At 45.7% G+C, this 19,888-nt stretch overlaps 1 protein-coding gene across 4 annotated transcripts in view; it reads right to left on the bottom strand.

The window, feature by feature from the left end:
• Positions 1-3,726: 3,726 nt before the first annotated feature.
• The window catches only part of LOC146019767 (serine protease 33-like), a 154,596-nt gene continuing 138,434 nt past the window's right edge, over positions 3,727-19,888 (bottom strand). For all 4 annotated transcript variants that reach the window (XM_083152309.1, XM_083152307.1, XM_083152310.1 and 1 more), the window contains exons 2-5: positions 9,182-9,392; positions 7,969-8,240; positions 6,245-6,414; positions 3,727-4,626 (exon numbers count right to left, since the gene is read on the bottom strand). In XM_083152309.1, the coding sequence (XP_083008435.1) occupies positions 4,393-4,626; positions 6,245-6,414; positions 7,969-8,240; positions 9,182-9,384 (879 nt within the window). In that variant the 5' untranslated portion in view covers positions 9,385-9,392 and the 3' untranslated portion in view covers positions 3,727-4,392. The remainder of the gene's footprint in view (positions 4,627-6,244; positions 6,415-7,968; positions 8,241-9,181; positions 9,393-19,888) is intronic.

A 19,888-nucleotide genomic window follows, 5' to 3' on the forward strand; every position in this document is an offset into this window, starting at 1 on the left:
CAAAACCCACCCACGACACTCCAAACTCTCCCCGACCCACAGCACCCCCAGATCCCCTTCCTGACCCAGGGTACGGCGCATCTGCTCCACAAACACACCCATACCCCCCGCCTATCCCACCCCCCCAAAAAAAGAAAACCCCACACACGCTATATTTGTAACAGACCCTCAACCACCCACCCCACCACCACGCACACCTGCAACACTACTGCACATGCCCCTCCATGACCCTCACCCACACATTGCACACCAACTTTTCAACCATCCATGACAACCACACACTCCATCCCTCTCACGCACCAACCACGCACCCCAGCCTACAACACCATCCCCTCTTCAGCCCCCAAATATACTACAAACAACTGCAACAAGCCCCCAACCGGCACTGCAACACCTACACCACCCACATGTTGAACATCCGCAATGCCTACTGGACCACCTACAGCTCACCTATACCTGCCCAATGCACACGCTCCCCCACCTACACCAAATACGCACCTGCCACTCCAACACCCCTGGTACTCATGCAATAGCTTACGCCACACCCGCACCTTCTCAAGCCACACTACCCCTGCACCCACACCAGCAAACACCATATCTGCACATCAGGACAAACCTGCCCTGGTAGGTTTGTCCTGCCCCACCCACCACTCAAGGGATTAATTCATCTACCTGCAGCCAATATTGTTTTATCGGTGTATTGTTTTGTCTAGTCTTTGGGGGTCTTTTTTTATTCTGCTACACAGGGGGGGGGGGGTGTAAGAGGCCTCGCCTATGTCGTCTGCCAAAATTCCTGATGGCAGCCCTGAATGCCGGTGTCTGTGTCCTGACCGATGGTCATCTGTATACACCCATCAGCAGATACTCTACACCAGTCCTCATTACCCCACACAGTGCATGTTTTGCTGGTAACCCAGCAGGTGAACTAATTACTCACAGACACATTTTATAAGGTCCGCAGGTGGAGTTAATTATTTCACTTGTGATTCTGTGAGGAGACCTGCAAAACATGCACTGTGTCTGTGTGGGGTAATGAGTTTCCTGACCACAGAACTGTGTTACTCAATTGCTATCCCATCCACTTGCCAAAAAGTCTATGTTTTGCAGCAGCCTACTAAGAAGTTTTGCTTGAGTTCTGCAGAGGGATTCAGCCAGACACCCCGGGGACCTTAACCTCAGAGGCAAACTGCAATTAGAGAGGTTCTGTCATGCAGCCAATCACATTGTTCCAGGTAAATCTAGGTTGTATCAGTGGAAGACGCCATTGAGCGCCAAGTTCTAGAGTAATAAAACTGTTTATTGTTTTATGGTGGAAGTCATTGTAACTGTAACAGCGGTCACCTGAATGTGAGGACACAGAAGCTGGTGTGTGCCAGACGAATGCAAGTCTCCGGACGGGAAAAACTTCTTTATTAAACAAGCACTTTTCGATTCTGGGAACCTGCACAGATAACTACAACATGTCATCAATACAAATGAGGCCTATATGTCCCCCATCTGTCTGTTTCCCCACGGCGGCTTGTGTGTGTGTGTGTGGAGGGGGGAGAGAATCTTTCTGGAGCTGGGAAAAGTCTTCTAAAATTGCTTCTCCTCGATATTCTGTAAAAGTTCACCCAAAACTGTCCTCATTTTCAGGCACTGTACTTGTGTGTGTCTGTGGGCAAGGGGAGGGGGGGGGGGGGGGGAGAGTTCATATCAGAGCAGTGTGATTTAAGTGGGGGGAGAAATCACACCAACTGCCAGGTCGGATGAGTGTGGGGTAACAGTGGGTGTGGTTACCCTGTTTAAATTTTGGACTGTGCTGTTGCCCCACTTTTAGATACGCCACTGCCATCTAGTCATTTTTGTTTACTTTAAAACGAAATAGTAAAGCTGTGTACACACGCTTAGATTTTTTCCCTGTTTTCGATTCTTATAGAAGCAAAATCGAATCGAACGGTTTTTAGGACACGTTCGATTCGATGCACGCTCCCGTATTCTCAAAATCGAATAGAAAAATCTACTGTGCAGCCAAGGAAATCTCGAATTCGATCCAGTAAATCGAATGAGTACATTGTGAAATTGAATCGAATGCAAAAGTACAGATCTAATGCCAAATCGAATGGGAAGATCTAATGCCAGATCTAATAGAAAATCAAATCTAACATCAAATCTAAAGCAAATCTAAGCGTGTGTACAGGGCATTAATCTCATTGCATCTAACCAAGAACTGTACCCCACCAGAGCAGAGATCCGCACTGCAGAGAGACCAGAGCATCCGCGCTGCAGAGAGACCAGAGCATCCGCGCTGCAGAGAGACCAGAGCATCCGCGCTGCAGAGAGACCAGAGCATCCGCGCTGCAGAGAGACCAGAGCATCCGCGAAACAGGTTCTTTCCTTTAAACCCATACATTAAAGTTAGTTACCTACAGAAAACTGGCTTTACCGGTGTGTGGAAATTCCACATTTCTAACACAACTTTCTTGCTGCTTCTTGCCCAGAATAAGTTGTGGAGTTTCCGATTATACGTCAGCGAGCGGAAGATCAGTTTGTCTTTGATCACATATCGCTTCGGGTTATACAGTACATAGTCACCTGTAACTTACTGGCAGCTGAAGGGCATAAGTTGGCAGTAATGGAAAAACATTCGGGTGTGGTCGGTTAGATCAACAATATTTAGTTAGACAGGTAATTTGGTCAACCACTAAACACAGTAGGAGGACACATGAAAAACGTTGACAGTCACTAAGTCGATCAACAAGCAATAGGTCAACATTTTTAGTTTTTTTGTGTCTCTGGACATGAAGACCGTATAAGTGTAACGCTGCACTCTCCGGGTCCTTTAAAAAAAAAAAAAAAAATCAAAAATGTGAAACGCGCATGAAAAAGCCGCCACAAAATTAAGAAAACAAAATCTATGTGGCGGCGGCCTTATCCATGGGTCAACTTTTTACTAGTGTCTACCTTCTGTCAATGTCAACCTATTTAATGACTTCGACACGAGTGACCCATCATCCACATACCAGGTAGGACTAAGTTGTGCACAGAGATAGGCCTAGCGCTAGTACTGACGGGACTGATGTCGCACAGCTGCAGGGAAGCGGGTTCTCTATACCATACAATATATGTTACGCTTGCAGGTGGCATCTGTAAAAAAAATTAAACAACTTTTGGACGCAGACCCTGGTCTCAGTTTTGGGGATTTCTGTCAGCTCTATCCACCCCCAAATTCCAGTAGCATCCTGTCAATCAGGATTCATCTTGGGTGCAGTGTGTGGATTTATGCAGCCGGCCCACCATCGGAGATGTACTGTACTGTATGTAAACCATTGGATTTAGGTACATCTCTGAATCAGACCCAAAGTGTACTGGTAGGCGCGGTGTGGACACACAACGGCCTCGCAGAGCATTTATCGTTATTGCTGCTTTATAACTACTGGTCCAATCGGCTAATCAGCAATGGCTCGGACATGACTGGTGTCAGAATACAGGTGGAACTCAGTTGAAATAATGAGATATTACAATCCATTAATATATGCTGAGGCCCAGCAACCAATCAGCTTTTAGCAATCCATTGGCTTCTATCGGGAACCTCTCCAGCTGTCCTCTATAAAACGGTTTGATAAAACCCTTTGCATTTACCATAGGAAGAACCTGCAATAATGAGATGGACATATAAAATCACAAAAATGTATTTCTCATAGTCTGACAATGGTGAATAGATCTCCTCTTTCAGAAATACATTGGTGCATTCATATAAAAAAACAACTTTTATTGAAAGACATTTCTCTCATGTACATGTATGAACTTGCAGTCTAAGAGGGAAAAATCCTTTGAAATAAAAGATCAGTGATGGAAACCTCAATGCGTTAGTCTGGTCAAGTGGCAACGGTGCCCGAAGGTTTTGGCAAATGTTGTTTTAAGGACATTATACAAAAAGGGACTGTCCATGGTTCTGAAATGCCCAGCTGAGTCCTTGCACTGTGCTTGAAGACGACCTGTGCTAGGTTAGTACATGCTGAAGGAGGTACTGGTTCCATTAGCGGTGGACAGTTAAGAGTGAAATGCGTTGGTCCTAACTTCTGGTTGCTAGGCAACAGCTGAGATTTTTATATACATAAAACCATGGATCTGAATGCATCAAGATGAGAGACTAATCTGTCGGACTTCAAGCATTTCCTAAAAACATAACTTCTCAGGAAGAATCCAATTCCCTCACCCACCTTTGGATATTGTACCCATTTAAAACCCCTCTTCACAGTGCATTAAATAAACATACTGTACATTTATTGTCTATGTGCTAACAGCTACTTGACCCCTTGTTAGGTTGTGTTTCATCACTGTGTCTGTTCCCAATGGTAAAAGTCTGTTAAACATTATTATAATGTGATCAGTATTAGAAATAACAATCCATCAACTGTGCACCAGCAAACAGGTCACCAACAGTAGCACCGATGCGGTAATGGTGGTAACGGATCCCGGAACGTTCCTCAAGGCACCATCGGCATTGATCCAGCTATAATAATAGGGAACGTAGGTGTATACTCCAGGCCGGTTAGCCAAGGCGCACTCATCGCCCCAGCTCACAATGCCAACTAGATACCAAACCCCCTGAACGGCACAGACCAGGGGTCCTCCAGAGTCCCCCTGCAAGATAAACCAATAGTCAGCTAATTATTTTGGAGAATAAACTCATCTCCAGAACATTTAATTCCAATACAAATATTACAACAATGATAAGAAACTTGCGCTCAAACAACAACAACAACAACGTTTGATAGTTACACATCTGGATAGGATAACACGCTGTAGGGCGTTCTAAGGATATTAGGCTTCCTGAAGCCATGAACACAGTTTTATACATTGCTAATAGACATAAAAAGGGCATAACAAATATCAGCAATGATTTAAATGGACACAAGCAATGACCACAAAACTAAACATTTATGCAGATATTTTTTATGGGTCAAACCACGGAACATAACAATGTCAGTGGCAGCGGCTGTGCATAATCAAATTAAGCAGCACTTGAATTTCTCTGCCGGGGGACATCTAGTGGCCATCAGCGTGAAAGTAACGGAGCTAAAGGTAAATGTTGCACATGTTCAGCAGGATTTAAAGGTTTCCTTGTAACAAATGATCACATTTTTGTGGAAATGTGTCCTCGAGCTGGGAATAGGGATGGCCATCGATGATTCGAAATCATATATGGTTCATGGCCGATGTTGAATACGTGTTTTGTCCCACAGTACTCCTTTTTAATTCCCACAATCAAAGAATACTGGTAGGTATCCTGTACAATTTCATGCTCGGGTTAGTTTTGCTGGAAGGCAGTAAACCTACCAGTATACTTTGATTGTGGGAATTAAAAAGGAGTACCGCTAGGAAACCCATAGAAGTTCAGTTATAATATTCAAACTCCACACAGTTCAGTCCATGGTGGGAATCAAACCCATGACCTCATTGCTGTGAATCAGTAATTGCTAACCATTAAACAGTCAATGTATCCAGCTTTAGTGCTCTTTTGGCCATTTTATAGGTGACACTGCTATTTTATAGGTGACACTAACCATTGTGGAATATTTAGATTTTATTTTGGAAACTTTCTGCCCCCCCCCCCCCCCCGCCTGACCGCTTTTAATAGATGTAGTACTATTACTACCAGCAGCCACAATACTAGTACTGGGTTGCTTCTCCTGCTCTACACCATCTGATCCCTATTAACTCAGTGTGCTATTAGTAATCATTGCACACTAGGAGAAAGTCCCAGCAGCAACCTAAATAGAATAGGAAGAGATGGTTTACACTGGTTACAAATGTTTTTTTTTTTTTTAATCTGACCCTATTCCTCCACTGTTGACAGAGTCTGAGCGTGACACCATATCCCCCACAGTACTTAATCACCAAGCAGCCCACCACACACCCTCTTCCACCAGTGTTTTGTGTACAATGGTGCCCGATTCACGAGGGAGGGACCTTTATACAATCCATCACACGCGACACCGTGAGGATATCTTTTTGCATCATTTTCTGGTCCAATGCTGGTAGGAAATACAGATCCTGGACATACTCAGACTGGCAGTTTAGTTGCCTTAGGTTTCTTTGGAAAACACACATTAGCGTGTACGCAAGAAGCTTTCTTCTTAGGGAGGTTTACATTGAAAACATGGCCATGGCTTCCTAAACTAGAAAACACCTGTGATTGTCATTACCAGAGCATGATGTACTAGATCTTATCAGGGGAGATATAGATGACATACAGTACCTGGCAGGAGTCCTTCTGTCCGGCCTGGTACCCGGCACAGATCTGGTCATTAGGGATGATTGGCACATTAGAGCCGAGTTCAGAGTTGATGTGGTACATCTTGTCACAGGCACTGTTGCTGATCAGTGGCACCTTCACTTCCTGCAGGGTCCCCGGGTAGGGCAGGCTCACTGCATAGGGAGATGGTCAGAAATATTATAACTCACAAGCCAACAATGGAACGCAACCAGGCATAAGTCCTAGTATAAAAGTAATATTATTATAGTCCATTACCAAAGTCATACTGTGCTGGTCATTGTATTTCACAAGGCGGTCCAAAGCCTTGGAGAGAGAAAGTACCGGAAACCAGCACCTAACTGTCATTTTTTATGCAGCATGTAGCATGGCACAGAGGATCTAAATTTCTAAAACTCTAGTATTTAAGCTCGCCACACACTAGAACGACCTGTATACGATCGTATGAGCGATGTAACGAGCGATGGTATGCGCTATAAAACACACAGGGTCTGCTTACAACCGCAAGCAAAGCCGTCTGAGCATACGTGCAGCACGAATGCTCAGTGGAGTGACCTCTCCACCCACAGGACATCCCACCGATATACATCACAATGTGCACACAATCGATTGCACGACCCATCGAAATCGTGCATATCGGCCAGATCTCGTTCTGATGTATGAGCAGCTTAAGTCCATACCCCCCCCCCCCCATAGAGCCCTATTTATCACATCACACTATTATAAATTGTGCACTGCGTATGCAGTCAGAAATGGGAGGGACCACGACAGATACTGGTGAGATCTGCTGCTGTCTCTCCCCGCAACATCCTAGGGATGCTTAGATTTTACGGGGATCCTCTGTATTTGAACTTAAAAAAATATCCCTCAAACTCTGTACCAGCTGACTGAATTACCATATTCCTTTAACCCTTTGAGTGCCAAACACCTATATTGACAAATTCACTTGGTACTCAAAGGGTTAAGCAATGCCTGTCAACAAGGATTAAAGAGGTACAATAAGATGGCAAGGACTGGATGTAATGATGCCTGGCGGCCAATGCTCGAGTTTGGCTGGCATCCTGCATGGCAGACAAACTCTGGTGACATTACATCCATCCGGACCCTGCTGTTCTATCAGAATGAAAGCTACCAGTGGCATCCACAGGATATTCATGTCTAATGTATCCCCCCACCCTATTGGACGCCCTATTGTAGATCAGTAACCATGAGCAGCCATAGCAATCTATAAGTGAACAAGTACAATAAGATAAAGGGTCAGATGCACTAAGCTTCAAAAGTGATAAAATGGAGAGTGATAAACAACCAGCCAATCCGCTCCGACCTGCCATGTCACAGGCTGTGTTTGAAAAATGTCAGGCAGGAGCTGATTGGTTGGTTGTTTATCACTCTCCATTTTATCACTTTTGAAGCTTAGAGAATCTGGCCCAAAATCTATCAATAGTTTAATGAAAACCCAACTTCATTAAAGAAACCTGTTGTAGTGCTATTTATTGCCACAACATACTGTAGTTGTATTGATTGGCAAAGCCTCGCTGACAGTGCATGTAAGTTACATTTAGTGTAGAATAAGTTGCTTGTTGAGACCTTTCTGTCCTTAACCGCAACCAAATGAACGAAACGTTCCAAAGACCAGTAGGAAAACTGTTGCTCATCTCTACTAAAATTGTTAATTGAATACACTTGCACCTTGTAATGTGTGTTCTTACCCCCATATCCTGTGTTACCCCATCCGGTTACCCAGCAGTTCATCCCAGGTGGGAAGCTCATGGAGACTGTGGGCACGCATGCCGGAATGATGAACTCGGTGTACGTGATTGGGCTGGACAGTTTCATCAGAGCGATGTCTCCGTTGGATCCCGGACCGGTATACTGGGAGTTTATTATTATATTCTGCACATTAGATGTAAGCTGGCGATTACTGGTGATGTCCAGCTGGTACTCGCCCAGGACGATGGTGAAGTCTGAGGGACTTTTAGACCTGAAGGGCAAAGGCAAACCACAAATAAGTAATTGGTAATAAATGGCAGCAGTGACTGAGGGGCAGATTTATTAAGCTTGGAGAAGAGATAAACTGGAGATAAAGTGGAGAAAAGGTAAAAGGAGATAAAGTACCAGCCAATCAACTCCCAACTGTCTTTTTCAAACACAGCTGATTGGCTGGTGCTTTATCTCCTTTTACCTTTTCTCCATTTATCTCCAGTTTATCTCTTCTCCAAGCTTAATAAATCTGCCCCACAGTAGTCATAGTATCAGTGGGAGAGAACAGCAGGTACGGATTCCCATTGGTGTTTGTTTGGACTCCCGAGTCCCTGGTCATAAATGGCAAAATATATCAATGATGGTCATGTCCCTTCCATTATTTCCTCCAGTTGGGACTTCCCCAGCGTGTGCGTACATCGGACTATGCGGGTAATTCTGGTTGATAAGCAGAGCTGCAGAATTCAGCTGCGCCCACCCCAGCTCGCACATTTAGTATAAACATCCTTTCGCAGACTTTTATCGCCGACCATCGTGTGATTTCGCAAGCGCTCTCAGATCTAAGACACCTCTCTGGTGTCTGAGATCTGGGGGCTCCTTGTACGGGAAGAGGGCAGGCAGCTGACATTCGCCAGGAATGCCTAGTGTTTTTATGGGGACTGGCATGAAAAGCTGGGCGTTCCCATTGGTACAATCTAGAGGGATGGGAAGACAGGTGACAAGGAGGCCATGTGGCAGGAAGTGACCATGGCCAGGACATGTGACAGCAGGTAGGCAGAGCGGCCTAGGTACTAGGTTATGCAGAACGGTACACTTTAATATACAGATGGTTTTACGAGTTTGGGGAGAGTCTAATAAAGCGAGGGAGCTTGTTCCAGTGACCGGTGGGCAAAACCTCCGACACGCACGGAACCCTCAACATCCCCCCAGGGAACAGCATACCATTCAAAGCAGTGCGCAGCCGTCACGATCCACTGGTTGGAGATCAGGGTCCCCCCACAGATATGGGACCCCTGGTACCGCAGACTGATCTGCCAGGGCCACTCTCCAGCAGTAGCAGATGTACCGCCGACTATCCGACTGCTGATCACTGGGGACCCGCAGATTGGCGCAGCCGGAGTGGTGACATCGGAGAACACAGCCATCGGATACACTGAAATAGAATATAGGAATCAGATTAATGTAAGTTCCCCTACAGGTCCAGAATCCAGTACACACGTAAGGTGCGGAAATTACTAAATCCAACACCGTTTGTGGCAGAATTTTGTTTAAGTTGTGACATTTTTTGTTAGATTCGTATTCCAAAGAATTCCTAGAATTTGGCCAACCAGTCACGGTGCTGGTTTATCTGTGGTCTCGGCCTGGAGGACTAAAACTTGCTTCTATAATAACACAGATCACAGTTCTCTATCAAGTATAAATGAAAATCAATCCTGCTTAATAAAGGCGGTTTAGCCATTAATCAATTAATCAATAGTACTTTCGCTGTAACATTACATTAAGATATTATGTATGTAGAATGCACAGAGATAATAGCATGCAATATTTCATGTACTGTACATATACAATGTAGCATTTGTGATGCACAATCAATTTGAAATGTAACATGTTAACACATCGTTGAACAGAGAGAGTTTAGTACAATTAACTGTTCAGTAAATTGCTTAATTGGATCTCTAATCGGCAATTTAAAGTAATATGCTTATATTGACATTCAGGTTCAAAACATATTAAAGTGACTGTTTTAAATAGCTGAACTCACAATTGTTATGAATTAGTAAGGTAGAGATGGAGAGACTAGAATGCTGCTGTTATGTCTATGGATCTCCCCCAATTACTGCTTTCTTGTCATCATTAATAAGAGGATGACAGGTGAGAGAATTGGGAAGAGAGGCTGCAGTGAAAAGAAAACAATGGCCGGAATAGCTCTTCCGCTGCTCCCTTTTTAATTAACAGGTACATATTGTTAATGAGTGCCCCCACACATGAGTCTTCTTTTTCTTCTGTATAATTGTACACTACCAACCAATCAGCTTCCAACGGTTACTTTACTGTCTGTGCTGGAAAAATGACTGCTGATTGGTTGGTACTTAATCGCTTTACCAGCTTTGGAACATCTCAAGCTAAATACATCAGATAAAAATGGCTTCATTCCGTAAGGAAAAGAAGAATACTAGTGTAATATTAATGGCCAACCCATACTTCTCGAAGGGGTAGATTTATGACGCGGTGATAAGGGAGGAGACGTGATACAGTGCCTGGGAATTTATCACTGGCCAATCAGCTCCTATTTAAACCCAGCCTGTAACTTAACAGTCAGGAGCTGATTGGCTGGTGATAAAGTACCAGGCACATTATCACTTCTCCTCACTTACCACTGCTTCATAAATCTACCCCTAGTCACCTACTGTTGTCAAGTTGAGCCTGGCTCTATCTGTACCATTCAATGTAGCATATCTCTAGTTGATACATTGGGCGGTATTCAATGAGAATACTGGCGACGTGCAGCGAATCCTGTTTAGGATTCGCTGCACATTCGCCACTGCTCGCTGCGTTCCGGAGCCTCGCCTGCTCTGGTATTCAACGAGTCAGGGGCTCGCTGCCCCTGACCGGCGAATTTGAGCTCCTGCGGCGGACGCCGCAGGGAGCCTGAGGACGGTGGCAGGCAGGGAGATGGAAGTCTCCCTGCCTGCCCCAGAACGTTTGTGGGGGAGAGGTGGGCTCCCCGGGTGCCCGGCAGCACAGACTGCCCCCCCGGGGGTGCCAGCAGGGGACCGGGTATATTCACTACACCCAATCATGCATATGTAATGATCGGGTGAAGTGAATATATCTAATGAGCGGCTCGGCTCCAGCCCCCTTCTGGCTGGTCTGTGTAAAAAAAAAAAAAAAAAAAAAATTAAATTAAATATATATTCATGTGCTTACAGCACATGAATAAAAATAGCATGCCCCTCCTCAGAATAAAATGCCTGATTTTGACACCAATTGTAAAAAAAAAAAAACTCACTTTATTTTAAAAGTTCACCTTCCACTTCACCATAAAAAGATAGCGATTGCTACTCTGTGAATCATGGCGAAAAAAACCTTGAAATGTATTCGCCATCTGGTCATTGAATAGGGTGATTCACCGTTTTAGTCAGAAATTCGCCTAACAGCACAAAATCACCATAAAAACATGGCGAATCAGTCTCATTGAATACCGCCCATTGTTGAGCACTTGAAATAGACACTATAACAGGGTTCCCAATCTCTTTTGAATCATGGCGCCCCTAGACCGAAAGTTTTTATTGATTTCAATTTGAAATAAATATAAAATTAAGTAAAGTGTGTTTAGATGTCATCCTTAAGGTCAGCTATGGTGTTAGGACTGGGTTTGCTTCTTTCAGTCCCAGCTCTGTTCGCTTTGGAGAAAAACTATTTCCTATACAGTATACCTTAAAAAAAATGACCTAGACCTTATAAAATGCTGATTTATGCCACAATATTTCTAAGCCCAGCCCCCTTTGCTGCAATTTGCTGTGAGGGGCGGGGCTTAGCAATATTGTTTGCATCATGCTGCTACTGTAGGTAGGACAGTGTAGGTGTACAGTGTGCATACATGTTGGTGTGTGTATATATGTAATTTTACCTATACTGTGTGTATACACTTATATATGCTATGATTATCATTAGCAATACATTTTCATCACAGTTGTCATTGTAGCAAATAAAACAATGGGCTACTTTGTACTGTAGGTCAGGAAGCCGGCTGATCAATCACTGGGATCATTTGAGAACAAAGTATTCGGCAGGTAACATATTACCTGTGTGTTGCTCTATGAAACACAAACAGAACATGAAGCATTGATATTGTTATCAGTGTTTGCTCTTGGGGTGGTTACAAAGCCACGAGTGGAGGAAGTGGCTCAGATGCTGGACACTCCAGGATGATGTTGGGGATTTAGATTCGGTAACCCCTAAACTCCTACTGTTCTCTGAGCTCTGGTATCTGACTTCTCATGTGGTGGACAGAGAAGGCTTCATCTCTCAGAGTGCAGATGCCATAGGCGGATACAAGGAGGGGCTACAGGGGTGGTCGTCCCGGTGTCCCCACACACTGCTGGTACTAACATCAGAGCACACCATGATTCAGCTGTGTCTCTGATATGCCCTAACACAGCCGCTGTCCACCAAGACTGGCTGGTAGCGGCCTGTAAGCTGTGTGGTGCTGGCAGTGTGTGACTGGCTGGCAGCGAGCTTTGAGCTGTGTGGTGCCGGCAGTGTGTGACTGAGTGGCATCAGACTGTGTGGTGTCGGCAGTGTTTTGTGAGCTGTGTGGTGCCGGCAGTGTGTGACTGGCTGACAGCGGACTGTGTGGTGTCGGCAGTGTTTTGTGAGCTGTGTGGTGCTGGCAGTGTGTGACTTGCTGTGAGCTGTATGGGACTGTTAGTGCTGTGGGTGGCACTTACCGGTTCCCTAGTCGGAGTATGCCTAGCTTAGCAAACAGGTGTGAACCGGTCCCAATGTGTGTACTCCCCTATTAGCTCCTCTACCAACACTACCCTTTAATAGATGTAGTTACTCTTGCATTTAACTACATGGTGGTTGTGTGTTTGTGTTCTTTACAAGTGTCGAGATTTTGAGATAATTAAATTATCTATATAATTGTCTAATTAAGGGACCTTATTATAAGTTGACACTTGTTTACAATTAAGGGTTAGACACAAATTTGCTGTGCATTTTTAAAATTTTTTGTTCTGTGTAATACTTACCATTTATATTAACTTTTGAAGAGTAAAAGTTAAGTTTTAAATTAATAAACATTTTTCTGACATAAAATCTCTCCTAATATACTTGTGCAATTAACAGGTACATATTCTTAATGAGTGCCCCCACACACACGAGTCTTCTTTTTTCTGTATAAGTAGATGTATTTCTGACTCTGGGGAGCACCGCCAGCCTTGTAAATATAGAATTGAGGCTCTCTCAACTAAAAATACTTCAGGAACTGGTTATTATTTACGGTAATGATCACTCCACTTTCAAAATTGACAACATTTTTCAAACGTCTTAGTGGAGTTACCAGTGCGGATTCCAACCAAAACACTTTATGGTTGGTAGTTGATCTTTCTCCAGGGATTGGTATATTTGGGGTGTAGGGCAGAGATTTCCAGCCTCCTGCCCCAGACTCACCCATTGGCAGGGACAGGCCGTGGTATTTACTGGATGAAGTCACCTGGGACTACGATCTCCACGGTCTCCTAATGCTCTGTCCTATACCATGCACTGGCCTTGCCTGTATAGAGATAGGCTGCAGTCAGCCAAGTGACCCATCCACATTCTGAGAGCCAACATGTTCTACCACACCCCAAAACAGCTGACACGTTCCACTGCCTGCACCAGACTTCCTCTTACTCACAACAAAGCCGTGAGCGAGGTGTTCTCGGCCTGTCGTGTAGGTCACAGCCTCAGGTGCGGATATCTGAGCTGATGATCATTAGGGCTGGATGTACCATGGGGCGGCCCGGGGCCCCTACATATAAATAGGCCCTTTGTCAGGCTCAGTGTTTGGTGGCCGGTACTTAACGTTAGTGGTTAGCGACAGCCGCGGAGCTCGATCCAACCACCACAGGTACTGCAGCGCTTAAATGTGCTGTCCCTTATGGAAATAAGTCTGAGGTGGGAAATGTACTAATATGGGAGTTCTATTTACATGTGATGTTGCTAGAGGCAACCAATCAGATATTATTTTTTATCACCTTCAAAAAGAAAAAAATATAGTAAGTAGATTCCTGGAAGTCGCTGGTCGCAGGAGGATGCTCCAGCAACCATTGCAGGGCTGGTCGCAGGAGTGCGCTCCCCGTGATGGTATCCCCGGCGATTCTGGCTAGAATTACCCAGTGGGTACGGGGCTTAACCTGTGCAGAGAGAGTTAGATTTGGGTGTTATTTACACTGCAATATAGAAATCGGTTTGAAAACACGTCCCCCAAATCTAACTCTCTGCACATGTTACATCTTCCCCACCTGCCAATTGTCCATTAGCAAATGTGCTTTGCGAGCCAAGCTGAATCACCCCCAAAGTGCGTAGATCGCAAACCGTAGTATATTCACAAACCTAGACGACTTTACAGACGTCTTTATTAGAGATGTGCAGACTCGGATTCCAGAGATCCGAGCCCCCACGGACGTCATCATTCCGAGCAGCGCTCGGAGATTCCCGCCTGACTTGGGTCCGTCCGTGTGGTCAGAACGTCATCTCCCTGGGCCGGATTTTGCGAGGCTTTAAATAGCAGCTCCCGCGCCCGCCATCTTCACTCCAGTCTAGTAGTGGGTTGAGAGAGGGTGTGTTGGTGCTGCTGCTGGGGCTTAAACTTGAGCTTGACCTTGACAGCAATATTTTTTATTCGCTGGGGCTGTCTCTCAGTGCTGCTGTGTAGTCTAACTGTGTACTTGTAGTACTACTGTCTCCTCTGTGCGGTCTACCTCTGGTGTGCTGTGCTGTAATTATTTTATTCGCTGGGGCTGTCTCCCTCAGTGCTGCTGTGTAGTCTAACTGTGTACTTGTAGTACTACTGTCTCCTCTGTGCTGTGCTGTAATTATTTTATTCGCTGGGGCTGTCTCCCTCAGTGCTGCTGTGTACTCTGTTCTCCTCTCTGCTTAGGGTGGGCTCTCCCTTGCAAGGAGGACAGTCTAACTGTGTACTTGTAGTCAGGGGCGGATCCAGGATAAAATGACAGGGGGGGCACCATGATAGAAGAGGGTTTAGGTGGGGGAGGGGCGGTGTTAGTGGTGCCAGTGTACATGCTAAGAGAGCGGAAGAGAAATAAAAATAGGCCCTGGCATTTAAAGTATGCAGGCCCACCATGGCGACAAAAGTGAAGGATGTAGTTGTGCGCGTGCCGAAGGTGCGCTCCGGAAAGGGGTGTGTCCACTCAACAGAGGTGTGTCCTTGAGTGTAGTGTAGAACACCATAAACAACTTCTACACATTATGCAACAAAATACTAGACCCTTCACAAAATGCCACATGGCTTGAGCCAAAATTCACATAATGCCACACGGCTTGAGCCAAAATTCGCAAAATGCGACACGGATTGAGCCAAAATTCACATAATGCCACATGGATGGAGCCAAAATTCACATAATGCCACACAGATTAACCCAAAATTCACAATACGCTTCATAAACAGGGACATTGTCTGCCAAAGGCTTGCATTAAACATTTACACCATAATGTCCATTACACGTTAAGTTACACACCATTATGTCCATTATGCATTATGCCAAACACCATAATGCCTATTAAAAACTATGCTACATAAGTGCTGCTTATCTACATGCTCATTGCCAAGGGTTCCATGCTCATTGCCAGAGGTTCCATGCTCATTGCCATGTGGGATTACATGCTCATTGCCAAGGGGAATACATGCTCGCGGTAAATGGGGGACAGCCTGTGCTGGGGCCTACCTCTGGTGCTGTGCTGTATAATAAATATATATATTCCACTGGTGCTGCCTGCACTGAGTCTGCCAGTATTATTTACTCAGTCCACTGTTGCCACTGCCTAAGTGTACCTACTAGGCTGCTATATATAATTTAATAAAAAAATAATACCTATGCTGCGTGTGACTGTAAAAAACAATTCCATGCTGCTGGTGCACTGACGTGTGCCACTGAGTGCCACTGCCAAGCAGTACCTAATTATAAAATTAATTATTATAAATTCTGCTGGTGCACATACTAGTATTGCTGACATATCTTCCTGTCTGGTGCCTAGTACTGCCGTATCTACCTGTCTGGTGCCTAGTACTGCCGTATCTACCTGTCTGGTGCCTAGTTCTGCCGTATCTACTAGAGATGTGCGGCGGCCACTTTTTCGGGTTTGGATCTGGATCTCCCTTCGTGTTTTGGATCTGGATTAGTTTTCGCAAAAACCACCCTTGTGGGTTTTGGTTTTGGATCTGGATTTTTATGAAAAAATGCTAAAAATGGCTAAAATAACAGAATTTGGGCCTGTTTTTGCCCCTAAAGTATTATTAACCTCAATAACATTAGTTTCCACTCATTTCTAGTCAATTTTGATCACTTCACAGCTTACAAAATTGTTTTCATTTACTGTAGTTGGGCCAAAAGGGTATACAAGGTAGCTGGATGACTAAGCTAAGCGACAGCAGTCGGCATCACATACATGTGGACCTTACACTTCCAACCTGGCAGAGCGGCACTGCAGGGGCAGACAGGGTGGCAGTTTAGTAAACTATCCCAAAAAAAGAGAAATGCTCCAAACAGCAAATACAAAGAGGTATCGGCATTGTCATGACTGGTGGTAGCAGCTTCAGCACTTCTATCAGGTTGCTGATCTCCCACTATTTCCTCCTCCATCATCCTCCAAAAATGTGTTTTTATTTTATTTATTACTTTTATTTCTTTTTCTTACTTTACACTGGACACAGCCTGTCACACTGGACACAGTCCCTCGGACACTGGACACTGCCCCTGGACACAGCCCCTGGACACTGGACACAGCCTGTCACCCTGGACACAGCCCCTGGACAATGGACACAGCCTCTGGACACAGCTCCTGTACACTGGACACAGCCGTCACACTGGACACAGCCATCACACTGGACACAGCCTCTGGACACCGCCCCTGGACACAGCTCCTGTACACTGGACAATGGATATATGTCACGCTGGACACTGGATATATGCCGTCACACAATGGTTAGATGTCACACTGGCCACTGGATATACGTCGTCACACTGGACACAGGATATACGTCGTCACACTGGACACTGGATATACGTCGTCACACTGGACACTGGATATACGTCGTCACACTGGATATACGTCGTCACACTGGACACCGGATATACGTTGTCACACTGGACACCGGATATACGTCGTCACACTGGACAATGGATATATGTCGTCACACTGGAGACTGGATATATGTCGTCACACTGGACAATGGATATATGTCGTCACACTGGACACAGGATATGTCGTCAGTCGTCACACAGGACAGGACACAGGATATATGTCGTGAGTGACTCGTGACACTGCACAATGGATAAGATATAGGCCGTCACACTGGACACAGCCCCTTGTATTAATGCTGCCCCTGTACACAGTGTACTACTCAGCAGCACTGCAGCCCCTGCGTGTGAGCACTGCAGCACTGAGTTAGTTAGTTAAATCACAAAAAACACAGGGTTCAGGGCTAAATAAATCACAACACAGGGCTTAGGGCTAAATAAATCACAACAGGGCACGGGCCACAGGACAGCCCCTGGACAGTGGACACTGCAGCCCCTGCGTGTGAGCACTGCAGCACCTAGTTAGTTAAATCACACTACAGGGCTCAGGCCTATAAACAGTCACAAGTCTACAACACAGGGCAGTGAGGGCAGGTCACGGAGCACAGCACGGAGCACAGCACAGGGCAGTGAGGGCAGGTCACGGAGCACAGCACGGAGCACATGGCACAGAGCACAGCACAGGGCAGTGAGGCACAGGTCAGGTCACGGAGCACATGGCACAGAGCACAGCACGGAGCTTCCCAACCACCCTCTTCCCTCTCCAAGATTGGAGTGAAGATGGCGGGGCGCGCGTGCGTCTTTTATAAGATCCCGCGAGAATCCGACAGCGCGATGATGATGTTCGGCTTCGTTATTGGTCCGGAATTCAGGCGGGAACTCCCGAGCCGGCTCGGATCTGGCCCGGATTCCCGATATTCGGATCTGTCGGATCTCGGGAATCCGGACCCGCTCATCTCTAGTATCTACCTGTCTGGTGCCTAGTACTGCCATATCTTATTCTCTATATATACTACCTGTCTGCCGCTGCAGTGCCACTCTTACATGAGCCACGTGTTTGTGCCGCACACTTGTGTGGCTTATCATAGTTATCCAGCTACCTCGGTGCAACCTTTTGCCCTAAAAACAATATTGTGAGGTGTCAGGTGTTCAGAATAGACTGGAAATTAATGTTATTGAGGTTAATATAGCGCAGGAGCAAAAAAAAAAAAAAAAAAAAAAAAATTCTGCGATTTTAGCCGTTTTTATGCCTTTTTAACAAAAAATCAAAACCCAAAAAATCCAAACACAAAACATTTAGGAGGTGTTTTGGCAAAACCCATTAGAACCCGAAACCTCAAGGTAATCAGAACCCAAAACCCAAAAAGTGGCCGGTGCACATCCCTGATCTATAGGAGTAATAACTGCAACACTAGCGCCAGCACTCCTACCGCCAACCAGCACTTCTACCGCCAACCAGCACTCCTACCGCCAACTCCTTATTTCATCACTTCTTAAACTCCCCAATGCAACCGTTTTAGTAATTATCAGAAGGTCTGTGCGCGCTGCCCTCTACATGGAACTTACTCACTTATAGACATTGGGGCAGATGTCTCAAGCCTTAACAAGAGATAAATGCAAGGGTGATAGAGAGATAAACGTCCAGCCATTCAGCTCCTTACTGACTTTTCAAACAGCGCCTGGAACATGGCAGTTAGGAGCAACAACAACGTATACTTGTACACTTTCCAGTCTTAAAACAAACGCAATGATATAATGTGACTAGGACGCACATGGAGACTGCTGATTACTCTCAAGGAGCAGACACACCCGGCTCTGTTATGGAGTGATGGATTAAGTACGATGGCACAGCACACACCACAGTACACCCCGCAATGCTGTGTGCTGAGCCAGCGTGTGGAGCGGAGCTTTACAGTGGAAGCACTGTCTTTCCCTGCAGACAACAGCGAAGCATCGCCATCGCTGCAGGGCATACGCTCGGAGAGATCAGCGCAGCCTGCTCCGTACACAGCCTCAGTCACACACAGTATACAGGTGTCACACATCACATCACTCAGCGCAGTCTGCTCCGTATACAGCCTCAGTCACACGCAGTATACAGGTGTCACCTATCACATCACTCAGCACGGTCTGCTCCGTACACAGCCTCAGTCACACGCAGTATACAGGTGTCACATATCACATCACTGAGCGCGGTCTGCTCCGTACACAGCCTCAGTCACACACAGTATACAGGTGTCACATATCACATCACTCAGCACGGTCTGCTCCGTACACAGCCTCAGTCACACGCAGTATACAGGTGTCACATATCACATCACGCAGCACGGTCTGCTCCGTACAGAGCCTCAGTCACACACAGTATACAGGTGTCACATATCACATCACTCAGCGCAGTCTGCTCCGTATACAGCCTCAGTCACACACAGTATACAGGTGTCACATATCATATAGCTCAGCGCAGTCTGCTCCGTATACAGCCTCAGTCGCACGCAGTATACAGGTGTCACATATCACATCACTCAGCGCAGTCTGCTCCGTATACAGCCTCAGTCACACACAGTATACAGGTGTCACATATCACATCACTCAGCGCAGTCTGCTCCGTATACAGCCTCAGTCACACGCAGTATACAGGTGTCACATATCACATCACTCAGCGCAGTCTGCTCCGTATACAGCCTCAGTCACACACAGTATACAGGTGTCACATATCATATAGCTCAGCGCAGTCTGCTCCGTATACAGCCTCAGTCACACGCAGTATACAGGTGTCACATATCACATCACTCAGCGCAGTCTGCTCCGTATACAGCCTCAGTCACACACAGTATACAGGTGTCAC

Source organism: Crinia signifera, chromosome 7 (assembly GCF_055691185.1).
Source record: "Crinia signifera chromosome 7, ASM5569118v1, whole genome shotgun sequence".
NCBI lineage: Eukaryota > Metazoa > Chordata > Amphibia > Anura > Myobatrachidae > Crinia > Crinia signifera.